The sequence below is a fragment of the Cyprinus carpio genome, chromosome B11, assembly GCF_018340385.1.
Source record: "Cyprinus carpio isolate SPL01 chromosome B11, ASM1834038v1, whole genome shotgun sequence".
Classification (NCBI taxonomy): Eukaryota; Metazoa; Chordata; class Actinopteri; order Cypriniformes; family Cyprinidae; genus Cyprinus; species Cyprinus carpio.
The window spans coordinates 290,462-309,879 of NC_056607.1; the positions used below are offsets into that span (position 1 = coordinate 290,462).

General features: G+C 36.0%; 2 protein-coding genes across 3 annotated transcripts in view; both read right to left on the reverse strand.

The window, feature by feature from the left end:
- The window catches only part of rbms2a (RNA binding motif, single stranded interacting protein 2a), a 40,863-nt gene extending 23,513 nt beyond the window's left edge, over nt 1-17,350 (reverse strand). Inside the window, exons 1-2 of the mRNA XM_042733413.1 lie at nt 17,241-17,350; nt 901-1,067 (exon numbers count right to left, since the gene is read on the reverse strand). Coding sequence (XP_042589347.1) covers nt 901-1,067; nt 17,241-17,312 — 239 coding nt within the window. The 5' untranslated portion in view covers nt 17,313-17,350. The remainder of the gene's footprint in view (nt 1-900; nt 1,068-17,240) is intronic.
- LOC109076850 overlaps nt 1-19,418 on the reverse strand; it is a 472,477-nt gene that overhangs the window by 216,592 nt on the left and 236,467 nt on the right. The gene's annotated exons all lie outside the window — the stretch shown is intronic.

The following is a 19,418-nucleotide window of genomic DNA, read 5'->3' on the forward strand; positions in this document are numbered from 1 at the left end:
TTTCAAAGTCACAAGGCTTCACTAGCATGATCTCCTAAGAGTTAATATTAACGGTCAACCATGGCTTAGTTTTTACCAAACAATTGCATGTTTTTGTACAGCTCAAAATGTATGAATTAATAGGAATTCACCACCAATTTGCCAAAGCATTAATAGGCATTTTCCTATGAGATCGGGTTAACTTCAAAACATTTCAAAAATGGTTCACAACTATGGGGTAATCTATGGGGTGAAACTTTGAACCATTCTATAATTTATGGTATAGCTCGTATTGTCCTCATTAGTCAAGCCCTCCATAAAACACACAAAACAATCCCTACAAATTAATAAAAGTATACACATATTTCATTATAACGGTATATGATTTGTAGATCACATTTCATAGAGTAGCCTTTAAAAAACAACAACACCAACAACAACAACAACAAAAACACCAACTGGTTTGTAAAAAGCATCTTTATGCATGTTTGGGCTGAGCGTTTGCATCCATTTACACCAGGGATCTCCAACCCTGCTCCTGGAGAGCTACCATCCTGCAGACTTCAGTTCCAGCCCTGCTCCAACACACCTGTCTGTAATTATCAAGTAGCTCTGAACACCTTGATTAGCTGCTTCAGGTGTGTTTGATTGAGGTTGGAGCTGAAATCTGCAGGACAGTTGCTCTCCAGGAGCAGGGTTGGAGACCCCTGATTTACACCATTTTGGCAAGATGTCGCAAGTGTCTGGTGTCGTGAGCATGAATCAAATGAAGAAATTGGTTCCTTCGAGTCAGAGTTTCGACAAGCTCTCTTTCTCCCATCGCTACTTTTCAGGAACATTATCCCTGACGATCAGCATCCACATACAAGCACACCATAGTTATCTAGCCTTACGTAGCTTACACAGAGAAGTGAGACTTACGGTTGGCAGAGCTTGACCAGGTCTTGGTCAGTGGTCCCCGGATGTAGCCCACGAATGTAAAGATTGGTTTTGCTCAGCTGTTCCCCACCTCCCGCACTACTCGCGCTGCTACTGTTGGTGTTGGGACTGGGCAGCGCCATCTGGTGGCTGGAGGACACATAGGCTTGCTGTTGAAAAAAAAATATCACATAAGTATAGTTAAATCAGTGTTGTAAGGGGTGTGTAATATATATCGTCTGCGATTAATATCGTTATTGTTGTTTTAATGATGTGCGATATCGAGTATTTTGCAAAAAACATTCAAAACACTCTTATACCACTTCATATAGTGAATAATTTTTAACTAGTGCCGGTTTAAAAAAAAATAAAAATAAAATAAAAAAAATACCATGATGTGATATTGATTTTTTGTTTACAACAGTTCAAGAAACAATAAGTTAATTAAGAGACTTATAAGTTTCTGACAACATCTCCAGTTTTTGCGCTTTTTTGAAAAAAATAATTCCAAACATAGCCACAATGCTGTTTTGCATCTCTAAGCAACATGACAGTGTATCGATCCTGAATGAATCAACCTTTTAAATGATCCGGTTCAATCGCAATGACTGACCTATTAACAGTGAATTGCTGCCACCTACTGCCAGTTTTAATTTCACATTTAAAGTATCTTTTGTTATTTAAATAATTTCAAATATCAGTATTTAATGTTTTATGTTTAATATATCAAAACATTATTTATGCATTTGTAATTGCAGGTTAAATGCATTCATGTCTTGCATTAGTGCAAACACATCTAAATGCCACTTCAGATGCAGCTTCTGTGTTGATTTCATTTGCTTGGTAACAGGCCAAATGTCTTATTATTCTAATTCACAGATTAAACGTAAGAATTTGACTCAAAAATAATGGACACTTTCAGATAAAATGGCTTTATAAAGGTATAAATGTCCATAAATATAAAAATCTGTTTAAACTTATTGGAAAAGATTAAGGTCTATTAGTGTGAACTGACCACCACGCAGAATATGAAGAATATCAAATGCTTCAGAAGTCAGTTGTCCACGGTAGTAGATGTTCTCAAATGACAACAGTCATTAGGATTATAATTTTGAGCAAAAATCATTTTGATCAGTTTAGCCATTATATAGCATGACGAAAATGTGACTAGGATTTGCCTAAAGCCCGACTAAAATGCCCATACATTTCATTGACTTAAACTTGACTAAACCAAAACAGGACAAGGGTGATTAAATATGATAACTAAAATGTACATTTGGGTAAGACTAAGACTAAATTAAAAATGGCTGCCAAAATGAATACTGCTGTATGGTTAATTAATAATCTTATTATAAAAATTACAAGTTTTCATTGACTAAAACTAGACTAAAACTAAATGGGATAAGGTTGACTAAATATGATAAAAACTAACAAGGACATTTAACACGTGACTAAGACTAAAATTGAAAATAGCTGACAAATTTAACACTAGTTGCCATATCTGGACTGTTTTAAGCCTTTAAAGCACTTAACGATTTTTGGCTGTCCCAGACGAAAGACTGGCATCGTGAAACAATCGTGGCGACTTCTGTGATCGTGGCTCCTAACCGGTGGTCCTGTGTCGTACAGTGAGAGAGGTTCTTGTGACCAAAGATAGCCTACGATACAACATGATCATCGCACAGTGTGTTTGCTGTTATGATCCACATTTACTCACCAACCAATAAAAAGGTGACATGAATACAACACGACATGGCATTATTAAATATAAAACTGCTTGCCTCAAGCTCTTATACCTTCCTCTTTTGCCACATCCATGTTTTTTTCAGCACACATAAAAAATACAACTGCTAAAATTTGATTTATCATTCTCTTTTTGTTAACCACTAGCACATGCTAATGACGTTTTATTCTTCTGTAGTAACGTGTGTCGTAGCGTACAAATCAATAGATGTCGTACATCGTGCAGTCTACACATGTCGTAGCTAAGATGTCGCACAGTGTGACTGCAGTGATCTTATAAGATTGCTAAAATCGTGCAGTGTGTTTTGGGTTTTACACAGAACAGCTGTGTCCTCACATTAACCTGCTCTGGCTAATGTGACCGATGAGCCAATTCACCCGCATACGGAATCAAAATGCTGCATATTTCAACATCCCTTCTCCCCAATTGAAGGAAAGCAAAGTATCATAACCTCCAACATAAAACAATCAATAATAACAATATTAAGCAACCTTCAGATGATTGCCAAAAAAAAAAAAAAAAAAACACTGAAATGTGAAGTACAGCATAATGTGCTGCTCAACTCGGTCTAAGGTTTAAAGGCGTCATGTATCGGACATTAATCACACTCAGACAGGGAAACCGGGGGCACAGACACAGGTAATAAAGCTGTCACAGAGAGCTTCAGCCCACACAACACTGAGCCAAGACAGGGAGAGGATGTGGACTGACATGAGTCATGACTGACTGCATGAGTAATGTTTTTAAACCAGAGTATGTGAGTGAAGAAGAGTGGAAACGGAATTGCGCAATTTTGCTTGGAGTGGGAAGCGTGAGTGTCTGTGTTTCCTCTTGCTCCAGTACTGCTCCATCACAAGCACATTAATGCTTCAAAACAAGAACTTACAACATATAAAAAGACTATTAACAGGTAATGTGAATGTGGTGACAACCAAAACTGCTTAGTGGATTTTTTTTTTAAGAAAAACATGAAGTGTTCCTTTCGGATAAGGAAGGGAATGAGGAAAAAATGAAAAGAAGGGCAATACGTCATTCTCTCCTCTCAAAAGTGTAGTCTATTCAACTGTGTGAAGGTTCTCACTCACAGGGCATCTGATACATTTACATTTAGTCATTTTGCAGACGCTTTTATCCAAAGCAACTTACAATTAGGGGATACATAAAGCGATTCTTCTTAAAGAGGCAAACAGACACAGGAAGTGCTTGTAATACCAAGTTTTAGACATTGTTCAAATAAGTACAAGCTAGAAAGAGAAGGAATAAATAAAGAGAAAGACATTTTTTTTTAATGATGATGATGAAATCAAGTAGCTTCGGAAGAGATGAGTTTTCAGCTGTCGTTTGAAAATTGTCAGGGATTCCGCATTCCGGATAGGGGTGGGAAGATCATTCCACCAGCCAGGAATGGTGAATGAGAATGTTCTGGAAAGTGATTTTGAGCCTCTCTGTGATGGTACCATGAGGCGTCGCTCACTTGCGGATCTCAGACTTCTGGAGGGGATGTAGATTCACAATAGTGAGTGGAAGTAGGCGGGTGCTGAGCCTGTGGCTGTTCTATATGCAAGCATCAATCTCTTGAACTTGATGCGAGCCGCAATCGGTAGCCAGTGCAAGGAAATAAAGAGAGGTGTAACATGGTCTCTTTTGGGCTTTTTGAAGACCAGTCATGCTGCTGCATTCTGAATCATTTGTAGAGGTTTGATTGTGCTTGATGGAAGTACAGCCAGAAGAGCATTGCAGTAGTCCAGCCTAGAAATGACAAGGACCTGGACAAGAAGTTGTGCCACATGCTCCGTTAGAAAGGGCCTGATCTTTTTGATGGTGTGCAATGCAAACTTGCAAGATCGAGCAGTCTTTGCAATGTGGTCTTTGAAGGTCAGCTGGTCATCAAAGGTTACACCAAGATTTCTGACTGAAGTTGATGGGGTAATTGTAGTAGAACCTAGCTGGATGGAGAAATCATACTGTAGAGTTGGAGTGGCAGGGAAGACAAGAAGCTCAGTCTTTGCCAGGTTGAGCTGTACGTGATATTCTTTTATCCATGCTGAGATGTCCGCCAGGCAGCCTGAGATCCGTGCAGCTACTGTTGGATCATCTGGTTGAAATGAAAGGTAGAGCTGTGTATCATCAGCATAGCAATGGTAGGAGAAGCCATGTGCCTGTATTATGGGACCCAGTGATGTCGTGTATATAGAGAAGAGGAGGGGTCCAAGAACTGATCCCTGAGGAACCCCAGTGACAAGTTGATGTGCTTTGGATATCTCCCCTCCCCAAGCCACCCTGAAAGACCTACCAGTGCGATAGGATTCAAACCAGCGAAGTGGAATCCCTGTGATGCCCAGTGATGAGAGAGCAGACAGGAGGATCTGATGATTGACAGTGTCAAAAGCAGCAGATAGATCCAGCAGAATAAGAACTGATGATTTGGAATCAGCTTTTGCACTCCGCAGGGCTGATACAGCCACATGTCTGCACACTACTGCATAGACGACACAATAGGCCTATGGTGCTTTGGTGTCAATATGCTGATGCAATAAATTTATTAAAAAAAAAAAAAAAAATAAAAAATAAGATGCATTCCAATTTTCCAGCACTAAACAGGTGAAAACAAGGTCCCAACGGATTGTGATCATGATCTGATTACTGAAACTGCATATTGCGAAAGATAAAAACCACATACAATTTCTAATAAAACACTATCTAAGGCCCTATGATTTCTGCAAATACATACAAACATTTTTGAATAAATTCCTGTGGTGCAACACTTTGTTTGCCAAAATAAAAGCAATAAAATGAACTGTTCAATTTAAATTTCACTACATTTTAAAAGATTAATAAATTGTTCATGTTTTATGCATTCATTTGGTTATCACGGTTTTTGGTAATAAATTGAAATCATATAAAATTAAATCATAAATCCAGAATATATATTTATTTATTTATTTGACCTTTTATAGACCCATTCATTTTAGGTTTATTGCACTGTATATGCAATATGAGTCATGATAAAAAATGTAAACATGTACCTTGAATTCAATATACTGTAAGTGGCAAAATGTAAATGTAAATGGAAGAAAAAGAAAAGAAATTTTATATACATTATTAGGATTCTACTACATGCATGATGCAAAACAAGACACATAAGAGGCCACATTATGGAAGTCATGCTTCACTTATCTCTCTTTTTCCTGCTTTGTCTGAGAGAGTGTGTTGTGGGAATCATTACTGCAAACCCAATGATCCATTCTACACTACAAATGAAACAAATGTACTTTTCCTCTAAAAGCAAGAGACATTTACAGGAAGATTGCATGAAAACAGCAGAAAAATAACACCACATTAAGCAAATTGAAGATGTCTCACAGCTTCACGATGTGATGCATACTAACACTCACTCTGTATTATCACTCTGGGAAACTCTCAGGCTGCCAGCATACACCTTAACGTGCACCACACAAATATAAATCAACAAAACACAGTCGGCAGTGCACACCGCCGCTGCCAGCGGGGTTACAGATCGCAGCCTGCTAGTTTAAGATCCACCGGCACAAATCAAGGGCTCAGGGGCCCTGTGGGGACCCGCTTCAGTCGTGCTAATTATGAGCCTTTCTGCTTTTGTAAGCCCATCTTGCTCTCAAGAGAAACTCTTAAAAGAACAGCCATCAGTATTACACAAATCTCAAAATAAAAATACACCAAAACAAAAAAAAAAAAGAACAAAAAATCAAAAAGTGATTAACACAAAATCAACAGTAGAGCTGTTTGAATCCATTATTTCCATCAAAGTAACCAACTCACACAAAAGCGTATCCAAAATCCACAATGACTCACAAAGGTGAACACGGGTGCCAAAAAACACAGATGAATGAACAAATACTACGATAATTAGACACCGGGAACTGCTTCAAAGTGCTTTCTGCTTTGCCTTGCCAAAAGTTAGTGCCCAAAGATCAGAGAAAACCATAGTATTAGTCAGTTCATATTCAATTACAGGTTTTCTGCAGGTTTCGTAAGGCTAAATTTAAGATGCCTCGTAAATAGAAATGTAACACTCTCAGAAATGTCCATCATATATTGTTGCCTTCATTACTGTGCACACAAAACACACTTAACACATGATCAGGTCAACACAGAGAAGTATAGAAATTCTACATTGATTAAAGGGGTCATATGACATTGCTAAAAAGAACTTTTTTTTGTGTATTTGGTGTAATGAAATGTGTCTATGCATTTTAAAGTTCAAAAAACACATAATTTTCCACATATTGTACATTATTGTTTCTCCTCTATGCCCTGCCTTTCTGAAACGCGTTGTTTTTTACAAAGCTCATCGTTCTGAAAAGCGAGGTGTGCTCTGATTGGCCAGCTATCCAGTGCATTGTTATTGGCCGAATGCCTCAAGTGTGTGATGGAAATGTTGCGCCCCTTACCATACTCTCATGGCCCGTGACGAGACAAAAACATTAAAACCCATTATAAACAAGGTATTTGTTGCATCCAGTTGGGACATAATTACTGATTATAATGACTTATACTGTCTTTTTAAGCATTGTGTTGTGTATTGCGCCGCGTAAACATAAAACCATGTCTGCATTTGTGATCGGAGAAATGACAAACAACAAGCGCTACTCTACAGTGCTCAAAAATCATGTTTGAATCAGTGGCAAATTATTTAAATATGTAAACGTACTTCGGACTGTGACTTAACCACTGATTTCTAGTTGTGTCCTCTTTTGGAAGGCCAAACAAAGTATTTTCGCTTTCACAACTAAACACAGCATCTTCACAACATGGCAGCGGGAGTAACAATAATGTTATGCCTTCTTTCTCTGCGTGAACATTTGGGAGGTGTTATGCGAATCTTCCCACACAGTGACGTAGACATGTGGGGGCGTGTTAAAACAAGGCGTTTTAGTGGGGCTGGATGAGTCTTAACTTTTATAAAGAATATCTCTTTAGGTGTGAGACTTTAGTCTTTGCAACTTTAGGGATCTTATCTATTCTTGAACAGCTTGTAACACTCCAAAGAGAAAGGAAACCTTGAAATTGCATCATATGACCCCTTTTAAAAAAAAACTGTGCTGGTATCAAATTTTCGGTATCAGATCGGATCAGTTCTGAAAAAATACAATCACCTGGACAACATGTTCCCTGTAAGATTAGTGCATAAATTAACAAATGTCTTTGAAATTGATGCCTCATTTTTTCATGGAACTTCAATATGCATCCCACACTCTAGTGCTGCTTTCCTGTCACAGTACTGCACATGATCACTGGATCCACTTTCAAAGAGCCACTGTCCTGAAACTTAATGACATTTATGAAGCTCTGATGTTCACCTGACCTAAAGTGAACTAACTCTGATTGCTACCATGAGAGTTACGTCAACTTTCGAAAAACCAAAAGTTGAGGTTAGCAGTTTACTTTAAAGTTTTGCATTATTGACACAATGTTTTCCTAATTAATGTTGTTCAGTTGCTTTGACACAATCTGTTTCATGTAAAGCGCTATATAAATAAAGGTGACTTGACTTGACTTGACCAGTTAAGTTAGAATCCTGTGTACAAATCATCAGTGCACAATCTTTATAATATTTCATTAAAATGTATTAATCATTGCCTCTAAAAGTGCTGATGTAATTAAGGCTACGTTGCAGGGGTAAAGAAATGTATCAATGAATGAATAAATACATAGATTAATGAAAAGAAAAATAAAAGAACAGAAAAAAGCATCTGGAGACAGCATTCACAAAACATTTTTATGAAAGAAAACTAGTATAGTTATTGCAATAATCAGCAGTCAATGCAAAAAATAAATAAATAAAAATGTAAAACTAATTTAAACTGTGAATTGCTCAGTGAGTCTTCAGGAAGAATCTCCAAACACTTAGCACCAAAGCATATCATATTTTTCTCAAGAAATTAAAATAAATAAAAAATATGGTGTTCTTTGTGAACTCACAAATTTCTTAGAATTCATCTTTATAAATATAATTTCTTATATTGTTTCACAAGAGAAAAAAATGGTTTATTTTAATGTAATGTTTATTTTCTTTTTTTGTTATCTGAACTGTTCCTATAACGCCACAATAGGTTTAAGAAAAGGGAAACAAATTTGTGACCCTGGACCACAAAACCAGTCTTATGGGTCAATATTTCGAAATTGAGATTTATACATCACCTGAAAGCAGAGTAAAGAAGCTTTCCGTTGATTGTTATGATAGGACAATATTTAGTCGAGATACAGCTATTTGAAAATCTGGAATCTGAGGGTGCAAAAAAATCAAAATCACCTTTGAAGTTGTCCAAATGAAGTTCCTAGCAATGGATATTACTAATCAAAAATGAACTTTAGTATATTTTAAGTAGGAAATTTACAATATATCTTCATGGAACATGATCTTTACTTGATGCTATTGATTTTTGGCATAACAGAAAAATCTATCATTTTGACCCATACAATGTATTTTTGGCTCTTGCTACAAATATACCTCAGAGACTTAAGACTGCTTTTGTGGTCCAGGGTCACATTTCCGATCTGATGGCCCAGAAAGGAACTCCAAATCTTGTGTCACAGTCTAGCTGAACACAATGAGGGCTGAAATAGAAACTTGTGCTTCACATGGAGCGTTTTATTGGCTCCTCTGGTCTTAATTAAGACTCCGGATATCCATGAGGCCAGAGCCCCAACTCAAGCCTGCTCTTTAAACATCTCTCAGAATTTACCTTCTTTTCTTCTCCTGTCTGCTCATTCTCTATATGTGTGTGTCCTTTGGGCCCCTAAAACTCAATTACCTTCCAAGGATTTTTGGGATGTTCCTAAAAGAAGCATGTCTTTCTTCTCTTCCATATCCTATATGCTGCTCCCCCACCTCATCAACAAACAGCAATAGCAACAAATAAAACACTCCTGAAGCATACTGTAAGCTGACAGACAACTGACTACATTTATGGCATGACGATGATTTAACTTAATTTCAATAAAAAACTTTTTTTTTAAAAACATACACACTTAAAGTTTCCTTTTACACGTGAACCGATTATTAATGAAGTTGGTATAACATTGAAGATAATCTATTAAACAAACAGTTAATACATTTACTAATTTGTTGTTATTATTTTATTACAAAAGCATAAAAACAAAGTGTAATTAATATGCCTACTGGAGAAAAAAAATTTTATGGATAAAAATTAGAGAGCATTACATTTTATTTCAGCTCAAGAAGGTTCTTAAATATCTTCATTCTGTATGGAGTCAACAGTTTCTATTAATTTTGGATGATGTACTGCATCTTTTTTTTGTGAACATCACTCTGCATAAAATCTAGATATAGAAAGAGCACTGCTTCAAAATACCAAGAATAGTTTTGATTTATTAATGCAAGTTAATTTAAAAAAAAAAAAAAATACCTGCAAACTGTGAAACCAGAAAATACAAAATAATTGAATTTTATATATATTTCAAAATAATAATAATAATTTACTATTTTGTCATATTATTCTGTAGTAAATAATGGTAATGTTGCTCTGTAATTCATGCTCTGCAATGTACAAAAATGACAATTAACTTTTGATTTATACAACTTGATCCCTACAATACAGTACAATACAATACTATTTAACTTGTATTGCTATACAAAAAAGAGAGACATCTTCAGAAATCTGCAGGCAGGATTGTTTGTTATATCATACAGCTGCGGTTAAAGTGTGTCAAACCAGATCAACACGTGGTCTGCTTATAACACACACGCTCACAAACACAAAAACACACACACACACACACACACACACACACACACACACACACGCTGTGCCACATTCCTGCCAGCTGCAGAGTGACATCAGAATCCAGTCCAGACTCGCTCCGTCCCCAGCGTCTCACTCTCGCTGTCTGTCTCGTGTCTTCATTACCGTGTGCGGTGTAACGTAAAACAGCGCTCAGAGGAGGAAACCTGATGCTGTCTTACATGAACCTGATTCCGCTCAGTGTGCCGTCTCTCTTATCTTAACGCTCACTCTGTGTACCTTTTCAACTTTTTAAAAGATGTCTTAAAGACCATAATAATCCACAAGACTCCAATCCATCAGTTAACATCTTGTGAATCCAAAAGCTCAGTGTTTGTAAGAAACAAAATCCACACACATCAGATTTCTCTCCTGAGTCACAGGGGAAAGTAACGTCATATTTCAGTCAGAAGCTATGGTTTGAAGTTAAAATCATTTTGATGGATTTGTTTCTTACAAACATGAAGCTTCTCTCTTCTCAAGACATTACCTGCTTGACTGGAGTGGTGTGGATAACTTGTGGACTATTGTGACTGCAGAGGAGCCATTGGTGAGCAAGTGATGAAATGCTACATTTCTCTAAATCTGTTTCCATGTACAAACAAACTCATCTACATCTTGGATGGCCTGAGGGTGTGTACATTTTCAATAAAATATCATTTTTGGTTGTAAAAGACCTTTAAGACAGTATATTAACGATATATTTACGATATTAAAATTTTCTTTAAATAATTTTCCCTGTGGCGTCAATGCATTTGCGACTACAGTTATATTATACATACAGAAATCATCCCCATTCAATTGAATCAAAACACAGGGAAATCAAAAATCAGACAGTAAATTGTTCCCGTTGTACATTGTTAGCAGAACAGACTCTGCTGTAGACTTGTGCCGGTATTCGGTAATGCGATATATCGCGGTAATGAGTATGCACGATATTGTTATCGTGGGCACTTCCAAATACCGAGAATAATTATATATTACAAATTATTCAGAATTTGAAATGCATTTTAAGAATACTTTTCCCATCAACTGGTCAAAATGCACAACACCGTTTGTATGCTGCTTTAAAGACCCGTGTGAACTCTGATGTAAACAAGCACGCACAAGAAGCACATGGAGGAACACGTGAGAGACGCACTGAATGAAAGCACATTCACTCTCTGACAGCAGATGGCGCTAAACTGCAGAAACTTCAGCCCTTACCCTGGAAACCCCATAAATAAAAGCAGCTGCTACTTTCTAAACATTTAAATAATATAAAATAATATTTATATATTTCCATATTTTTTTTTTCTATTTTAATCTGGACTATAACATGTCCTAGATATTGTTTGAAAGTGTTTTGATTTTTTATTGTTCATTAACACTTTACATTAGGGCTTCATTAGTTAACAAACTGCCAATGAAAAATTCTTCTGAACATTCATTAATCTTAGGTATTCCAATATTTAATAACACATTGTTAAAATCGAAAGTTGCAACTGTGTTATTTAATGAGCTATCATGAGCTAAGACTTCTTTAACAAAGATTAGTAACTTCTGTAGCAAATGTAGCTATTGCTCATTTTGAATGTTAATGCATTAACTAAGCCTAACTAATGAGTTCTTATTGTAAAGTGATACCTATGGGTCTTTAAAGTTCTTTTGCACTTTAATCGGTGTACATTTTTTAACTTTAAATATATTTTTTGTATTGCTTTATTGTATTTAAATGTTCAGTTATTTTTGTTATAAGAAAAAAATTATTTAACCTGTTATACTGTATTATGACCACTTTTTTTAAAACTTAATTTCAATACTGTGATAATACCGCATACCGTGGTAAAACATGATCAATTAATCGCAACATGAAAATGTAATACCGGCATATCCCTACTCTGCTGAAATACTGCAATGTAACAGCAGAACCTCTAATGCTGACACTTTCACTCCACAAAACTGACTGCTTAATATCACCTAGCTTATTCTAGGTAAAGTGAACTCTTTTTTTAAATCTTTATTTGATTTGATTTTAATGGAATAAAACAAACACAAGCACACATTTCAGCCCTGAAAGCCATTAGCCTGAGTGATTAGATTCCTTTGTGACTTTCAATGATTTTATTTTTTTTAATCACGAGGAAATCACTAACACACCTTTTCTAACTTTCACTAAGAATACTGCAAATTTATCAACTTTTTTTTTTGTCTTCAATTTAAGTTGAAAGCAAAAAATAAATAAATGAAAAATACACTTAGTGAGCCAATGACACAACCATCACCAGTTTATAATGAACATGAGATGAGAAAAAAAGACTTATTTTTTAAGTAAATTTCTGAGACTCAACTTAGCAGGACCCTTTATTTTTATTTATTTTCTAGTAATCTTTAAAGATTTATTTCATGACTAACATTTATCATACTCCCCCATATGATGGTTCCAGGTCTGGGACGAGCCCTGAATAACAGATTCAGGCATCACACCGAATATAACTCAACTAAACTCCTGTCCTGACTCAACCCAACATCACATTGACCTATGACAGCAAATCAGGTAACAAAAAATGAAGGCAAACAATATTTCATTTGACCAGTATGTCTGCACAAATATGAAGCATTGTAAACTTAAATTATCTTGCAATTGGCAAGCATCCAATTAGTAAGCACCTTGACCAGACTTCTTTCACCCCAATGGAAAGCACATTTACACTGTCTGAATAAAGATAATTTAATTGAAAATTCCACCTACTCTGCAAAAAAAACTCTTAATTCTTCAGCAACAAATTTTTCATCTTTTTTTTTTGGCATATGGGCCAAGGGCGCATTCACACCAAGGACAATAACTATAAAGGTGACGATAAAGATATAGTTCTAAAAGTCTTTCTCAGTATTAAAGAATAGCAGAGTCCACACCACAACTATAATGATAAAGCACAGAGAAATGATATCGTTGGAATCACTTTCAGAACATTTTTTTTTTCAGTTGTTGAACGATAAGATCATTGAACCCAATCAGAATCAATCCTACAATCACAAGCTCAAGAATTTAAAGTGGAAGACACATGTGCACTTAGAATAAACTGACGATATCCTCCGCTGGTGTGGACGCTAATATCTTTATCTTTATAGTTATCGTTCTTGGTGCAAATAGGGCTTTACTACGCTACTGTGCAGTACATACACAAATTTCAGCAAGATTTCTAGCACAAACCTGGACAGTGCATGTTATTTAAAAGAAAAAGAGATCGAACTTGAAAACACAAGATATGTATTTAATTTCTGCATTTGTTGTAGTTTTCACATTTTAAAATGATATAGACAGGAGATTTTTTTTTTTTTTTTTTTGCCAAAAATGCTTTTTCCTGTGAATGGTGTAAACATGCAGATATGACTAAGCCATCGCAAATTATTGCTTAGAAAGCAGTGATTCAATTTACAGCTGCAAAATTTCTTACAATTCCTTCACTACATCTTGCAAAAACTTGAGTTCCCTAGCACAGCGGAATAAGGATTTCTGGGAAATGTAGTCATCAACGTCATTTTAAAAGCAATGTGGTAATTCAAAACCCTGTGCCATCTGGTTCTATAATCGCCTCCCACTCACAAAGAGCCCTTTCTGGTCCCCGGGCTTGTGTTTATTTTGTGTTCTCTTCTTTGTTTACTCTTATGGCTCAGGTACAGAAACGAGAGATCAGGTCAGAAAGACAGAGAAGAGAGATGGTAGGAGAAATGTCTGGAATTCTCCACATGTGCACTTAACCTGCGCGTGAACTCCAAACTACGGCCAAAAGTTTTTCAGCCAGCCATGGGAGTAACATTCTCACCACTAACATAACAGTTCACTTCGCCTGTAGTGTTGTGAAATGCTCTCTTCTCAGGAACGTAGCCATGTTGGAAGAGACTACATTATAAAATAATGTTTAAGATACATTTGTTATATCACTGCTAACAGGGTTTAAATGTATCTGAATATAGAAATGTTGTCTGCAATGTACATTTACAATCAAGCACAGGGTCAAAAGTATCTAATTTGGGAAATATCTGTTAGGTTATTATGGAGCAGAAGCAGCCCTAATAAGTGTAGCTCATTTGTTTTATTTTGAAATATAAGCATGGGAGAAATAAGCTTCATAGCAAATGCATGTTACTGTTATTATTATTTGCAGCCAAACTAATTTTTCAACATTTATCTATATCAATTATTTTCTATAAGAATTTTTTAAATAATAAGTCGGTACAACTAATGTAACATACTTTATCTTCTTGATATTTCACAGCAATATTTCATGAGTATCTGTAGCAAGTGCAAGACATTTTCTGAGTGATACTTATGTATATTATAATGTATACTAATAATTACCTGTCTGAAATTATAATCCTTATTCATTTAAATCCAAATTTAATCTGATATAGATAACTTAATGCAGAGAGTAAAGTAAATACTAAAACTGTTATATACAAATTATTCAAAATTGTTATTTTTTTGAAAAGCTACACATTTCTCAACTTGTCAATGAACATGCCCACATCACACCACCAAAACACTCTTACACGCATGCAAAGTCCAGCATTTATTAAGAAAGTTTCAAAATTAGATTTTAATTTTTTTTTTTTACCATTTACTCACCTCAAATTGTTCCTAACTGACTGACTGACTTCTGCTGTAAAACAAAAGATACTGTAAAGAATGTGAGTAAACAAACAGTTTCTGGTCTCCAGTGACTTCCACAGTATTTTTTTTCCCATAACAACTGTTTGGTTACTAACATTCTTCAAAATATCTTTGCATGTGTGTGTGTGTGTGTGTGTGTGTGTTCAGCAGAAGAAAGACACTAAAACAACTTGAGGGTTAGTAAATGATGACAGATTTTCATCTTTCAATTTTATTCTTTATTTTATTTTTTTTGAGTGAACTATTCCTTTAATGCAGTTTGTGGACAAAGCAAGCAGATTTTCATGTCACTTTTAATTTTCAGTGACCATATGAAGGAAAAGTACTCTCAAAAAGGGGGGTTCAAAATACTTACATTTTCATTTGTGTATATAAATGATTTGATTATATTGAGCATGAAGTAATTTGGCAAATTATCAGTGCAAAGCAATTAAACAAGTGACAGCCTCAAATTGCAATCAGCTTCTATTGTGTATCTGTGCCGTTCTGTTCTCTCTGACTGTGGGTGTGGCTGTGATACACTGCTGCGTCATGAGCACTCAATCTGTTAGCAGTGAAGTCAAACGCTTGTGACAGCAAACATTCCAGACACTGGACTCTTGCACAATATCATCAACAGTCTTCAGAAGTCTAACCAACACGGGTTGCTTGCCTTCTTAATCTCCTGTAGTTTCTTGAGTTCTACTGGTTGAAGAACAGCATTAGCAACACCGAAGTCGTGTGTTCGTTCACAGACAGCACTTGGACTGATGAAATGTACAGCCTGAATGCTATAACTGGATTAAAGCTTTTTCCAAATGTAATGTAAATCTCTTGCCTTCATTCTTGCCAAGGTATATACCTTGTTACTTCATTGAATATAAAGGAAACTTCAAAGTTAAAAATAGGTTACTTATATAATAAACAATAATTTCTCTCCAACTATATAATACACACACAAATATATACAGATGGTATAATATAGCCGTCTATACACATACATATACACATATATACATATATATATATATATATATATATATACATATATATATATATATATATATATATATATATATATAAACGGTTGCTCTTTCTGACATGCGAAATCATAATAAACATATATTAACTAACTAAACTGGCAACTATAGGAAATATATTATATTATAGCACTGATTTTTAATCATCTTTTGGATGTGTGTGACACTATTTGATAAACCACGCCCCCCTCAAAAAAAAAAAAAAAAAAAAAAAAAAAAAAAAAATAAGTTCTTGGAAACAATGTAACGTTCACATCCTGAATTATGTAACTGTTTAACCCTATCTACTGCTACTACGCGACGCGACAGGAACGCTCACATTATAAACAACTAAGCTGGCAACGCTGCAAGTGCTTCATTTCTGATAAATGTAAAGGTTCTCGTACATTCTGTTGCGTCGCGCGCCTGTTGGCTGTCGCTGATAGCGTTTCTATTTTGTCGCTTCGCGTTGTTCGTCGAAGTTACTGCTTTGGTCCTTTAACAAACATGGACGTCACGGCGTAAACATTGCCCACACAATCGGATAAGTTCGCTGAACAGAAACTTTTTTCCATGTTATTACTCCACAACGCGACAGTCAGAGCGTCACGGTGGGTTTTTCAAGGGGTGGGGCGCTGTATTTTCCCACCGCTGAAAACTTTCGCGCAGTCGTTCCCACTGCGAAGCAACAGAAACATCAAAGCATCCGCATCCCTTTGATGCGACACTCAATATGTTGAGCACTTAACGATTTAAATCGCTACTGAATAGTTTATCAATGATATCCATATCTTCATTTTTCAAACCTTTCTCCCCTGTGAGAAAGTACATTTTCCATACTAGCCTACCAAAGTTATCCTCTTCCGCGGACAGCTGAAACTTCGGCAATAAACCCGTGGAAATCGATGCGTGTATTAATGTAAACGAGTTGACTGATTACAGCGACGAATGCCGCTGTTATTGCCAGAAATTTAAGAAAGCCGCCGTTCCCAACAAACCCCAGCCGATCCCGAGCCGTCTTTTAAACGCGCTGTATCCAGACAATGATCCCGCAGAAAGCTGCAGTTGATTTGTCAAGGACACTGCAGCTCGCATTTGAGCACGGAAAGCCACTGGTTTTGGGAAGCAGCAGTCAAGTACAAAGAAGAGCCCGTCTGCGTTACCTTTTTGCTGTTTCTGCTGTTGTATCCGTTGTAGGGGTTGATTCCCGTCCTTGGCGCTACGGAGAGCAGCATTTTTCTCAGCGCGGTGTCCGGAGCGGCGAGGCTGACGTCAGTCATATTAATAACATACAAAATCACTCTCTCTCTCTCTCTCTCTCTCTCTCTCTCTCTCTCTCTCTCTCTCTCTCTCTCTCTCTCTCTCTCTCTCTCTCTCTCTCTCTCTCTCTCTCTCTCTTCTTTACAGTATTAAATGCTTAAAGTCTAAAAAGGTATTTAGACATATTAAATCATTGATTGATAATCTATCATATCCGAAATGTAATATTTAACTATTGATTTTTTTGGTAAAATGCTGATTGATATTTCTCTACAAGTTTCCCAAGCACTAGTCTGAGATTATTCGCACACACCAAGGCAAGTAATAGTTACAGTATTTGTTTCCAAATAACTTATGATAGCAGTTGTTTCTTATGTTTAGCAATGTTAATAATCCTGTTTTATATTTTGGGGAATGAGCACTCTTTCTAAATGCATTCCACAAATGCATAATATACTGATTTCCTAAAATCTCTCCAAAAGTGTTTTCAAATGTCTGCTGTTAATCTGTCAATACCTGGTGATGTGCCATTTTAATTTGTTTTAAATGCCACATCAGTTTATCAGTTCACTTCAAGTTAATTTGTCATCAATTTGTCAGTTGTTTTCCTCACTCAGTTTTAATTATAATCTTTAATGTTTCAAAATCCACTTTTAAATTTGGATTTATAATGGTTAAAAAGGCAAAATTTCATTCAGGCAAATTTTTTTTCAAAATTTTCATTTTCCTAAATTACTTTATGGTCTTCTGTTATAATATCATTAATCTTGAGATTGTTTATTATAGGTCTATAATAAACAATCTTAGTCTCCCTGATTTATGGGCTAACCATAAATCAGGAGATATATTAAACTCTCCCCCCATAATCACATTTTCTATTTCATAGATTACTTTCCATTCGTTCACCAAATGACTAAGTTCCTTAAGCATTTCTCCATTAGCCACTTCGTTATTATAGCCAAAAATACATAGTAAGATGTCATATAACATGTCATTACAGAGCCTACAAACCTAAATTCCAGGCGAACGTGAAAATCCATGTGCAAAAAGGTTGAATTTTCCAAAATTGTTCAGCTCTCAAAACAATACACGTCTCCTGTGCAATTTGCTTTTTGTTTCATGTAAAATAATAATTTAAAAAATAGTTACGCTTATCACTATTTTTCAACCCCCTAACATTTAAAGATTAAAAAGAAATAGCTTTAGACTTATAATGTAACTGCTGAACTGTTATATTAGACAGCAACTTATCTTTTGAAAATCATATTTCCCATGTTTCTGATCCAGAAAAGCTAGTTCATGCATTCATGACCTCTAGATTGGACTATTGTAATGCACTGCTAGGTGGTTGTCCTGCATCTTCAATAAACAAGCTACAGATAGTCCAAAATGCAGCGGCTAGAGTCCTTACCAGGTCAAGAAAATATGATCATATTACCCCAATACTACAGTCTCTGCACTGGCTACCTATTAAGTTCAGTATCAGTTACAAAATATTATTACTTACTTATAAGGCCCTTAATGGCTTAGCTCCTGCGTACCTAACTAGTCTTCTACCACGCTACAACCCACCACGCTCCCTAAGGTCACAAAACGCTGGACTTTTGGGTAGTTCCTAGGATAGCAAAGTCCACTAAAGGAGGTAGAGCTTTTTCGCATTTGGCTCCCAAACTCTGGAATAGCCTTCCTGATAATGTTCGGGGTTCAGACACCACTTCCTCTGTTTAAATCTAGATTAAAAACACACCTCTTTGGCCAAGCATTCAAATAATGCATCTGATAATCTTGTACTGCAGTTATATCTGATCAAATGCACATTCTTTAGCTTGGGTTAAACTAATTAATTTTGCTTGGTTGGAACAGCAGCTACGCTAATTATGTCTCTGTTTGTTTCTGTTTCTGGTGGGATTAACATCCCGTGGTAGCTATAGGATTTACACAAGCTCCAGTCTGGATCCAGAACACCTGAGAAGAGATGATGCCATCCAAATGATGATGCAAATGATGCCATCAGAACGCTAAACACTATAACGACATGACATTCACAAAGGAGTCTGGAGTGATACACGTATTTAGGTAAA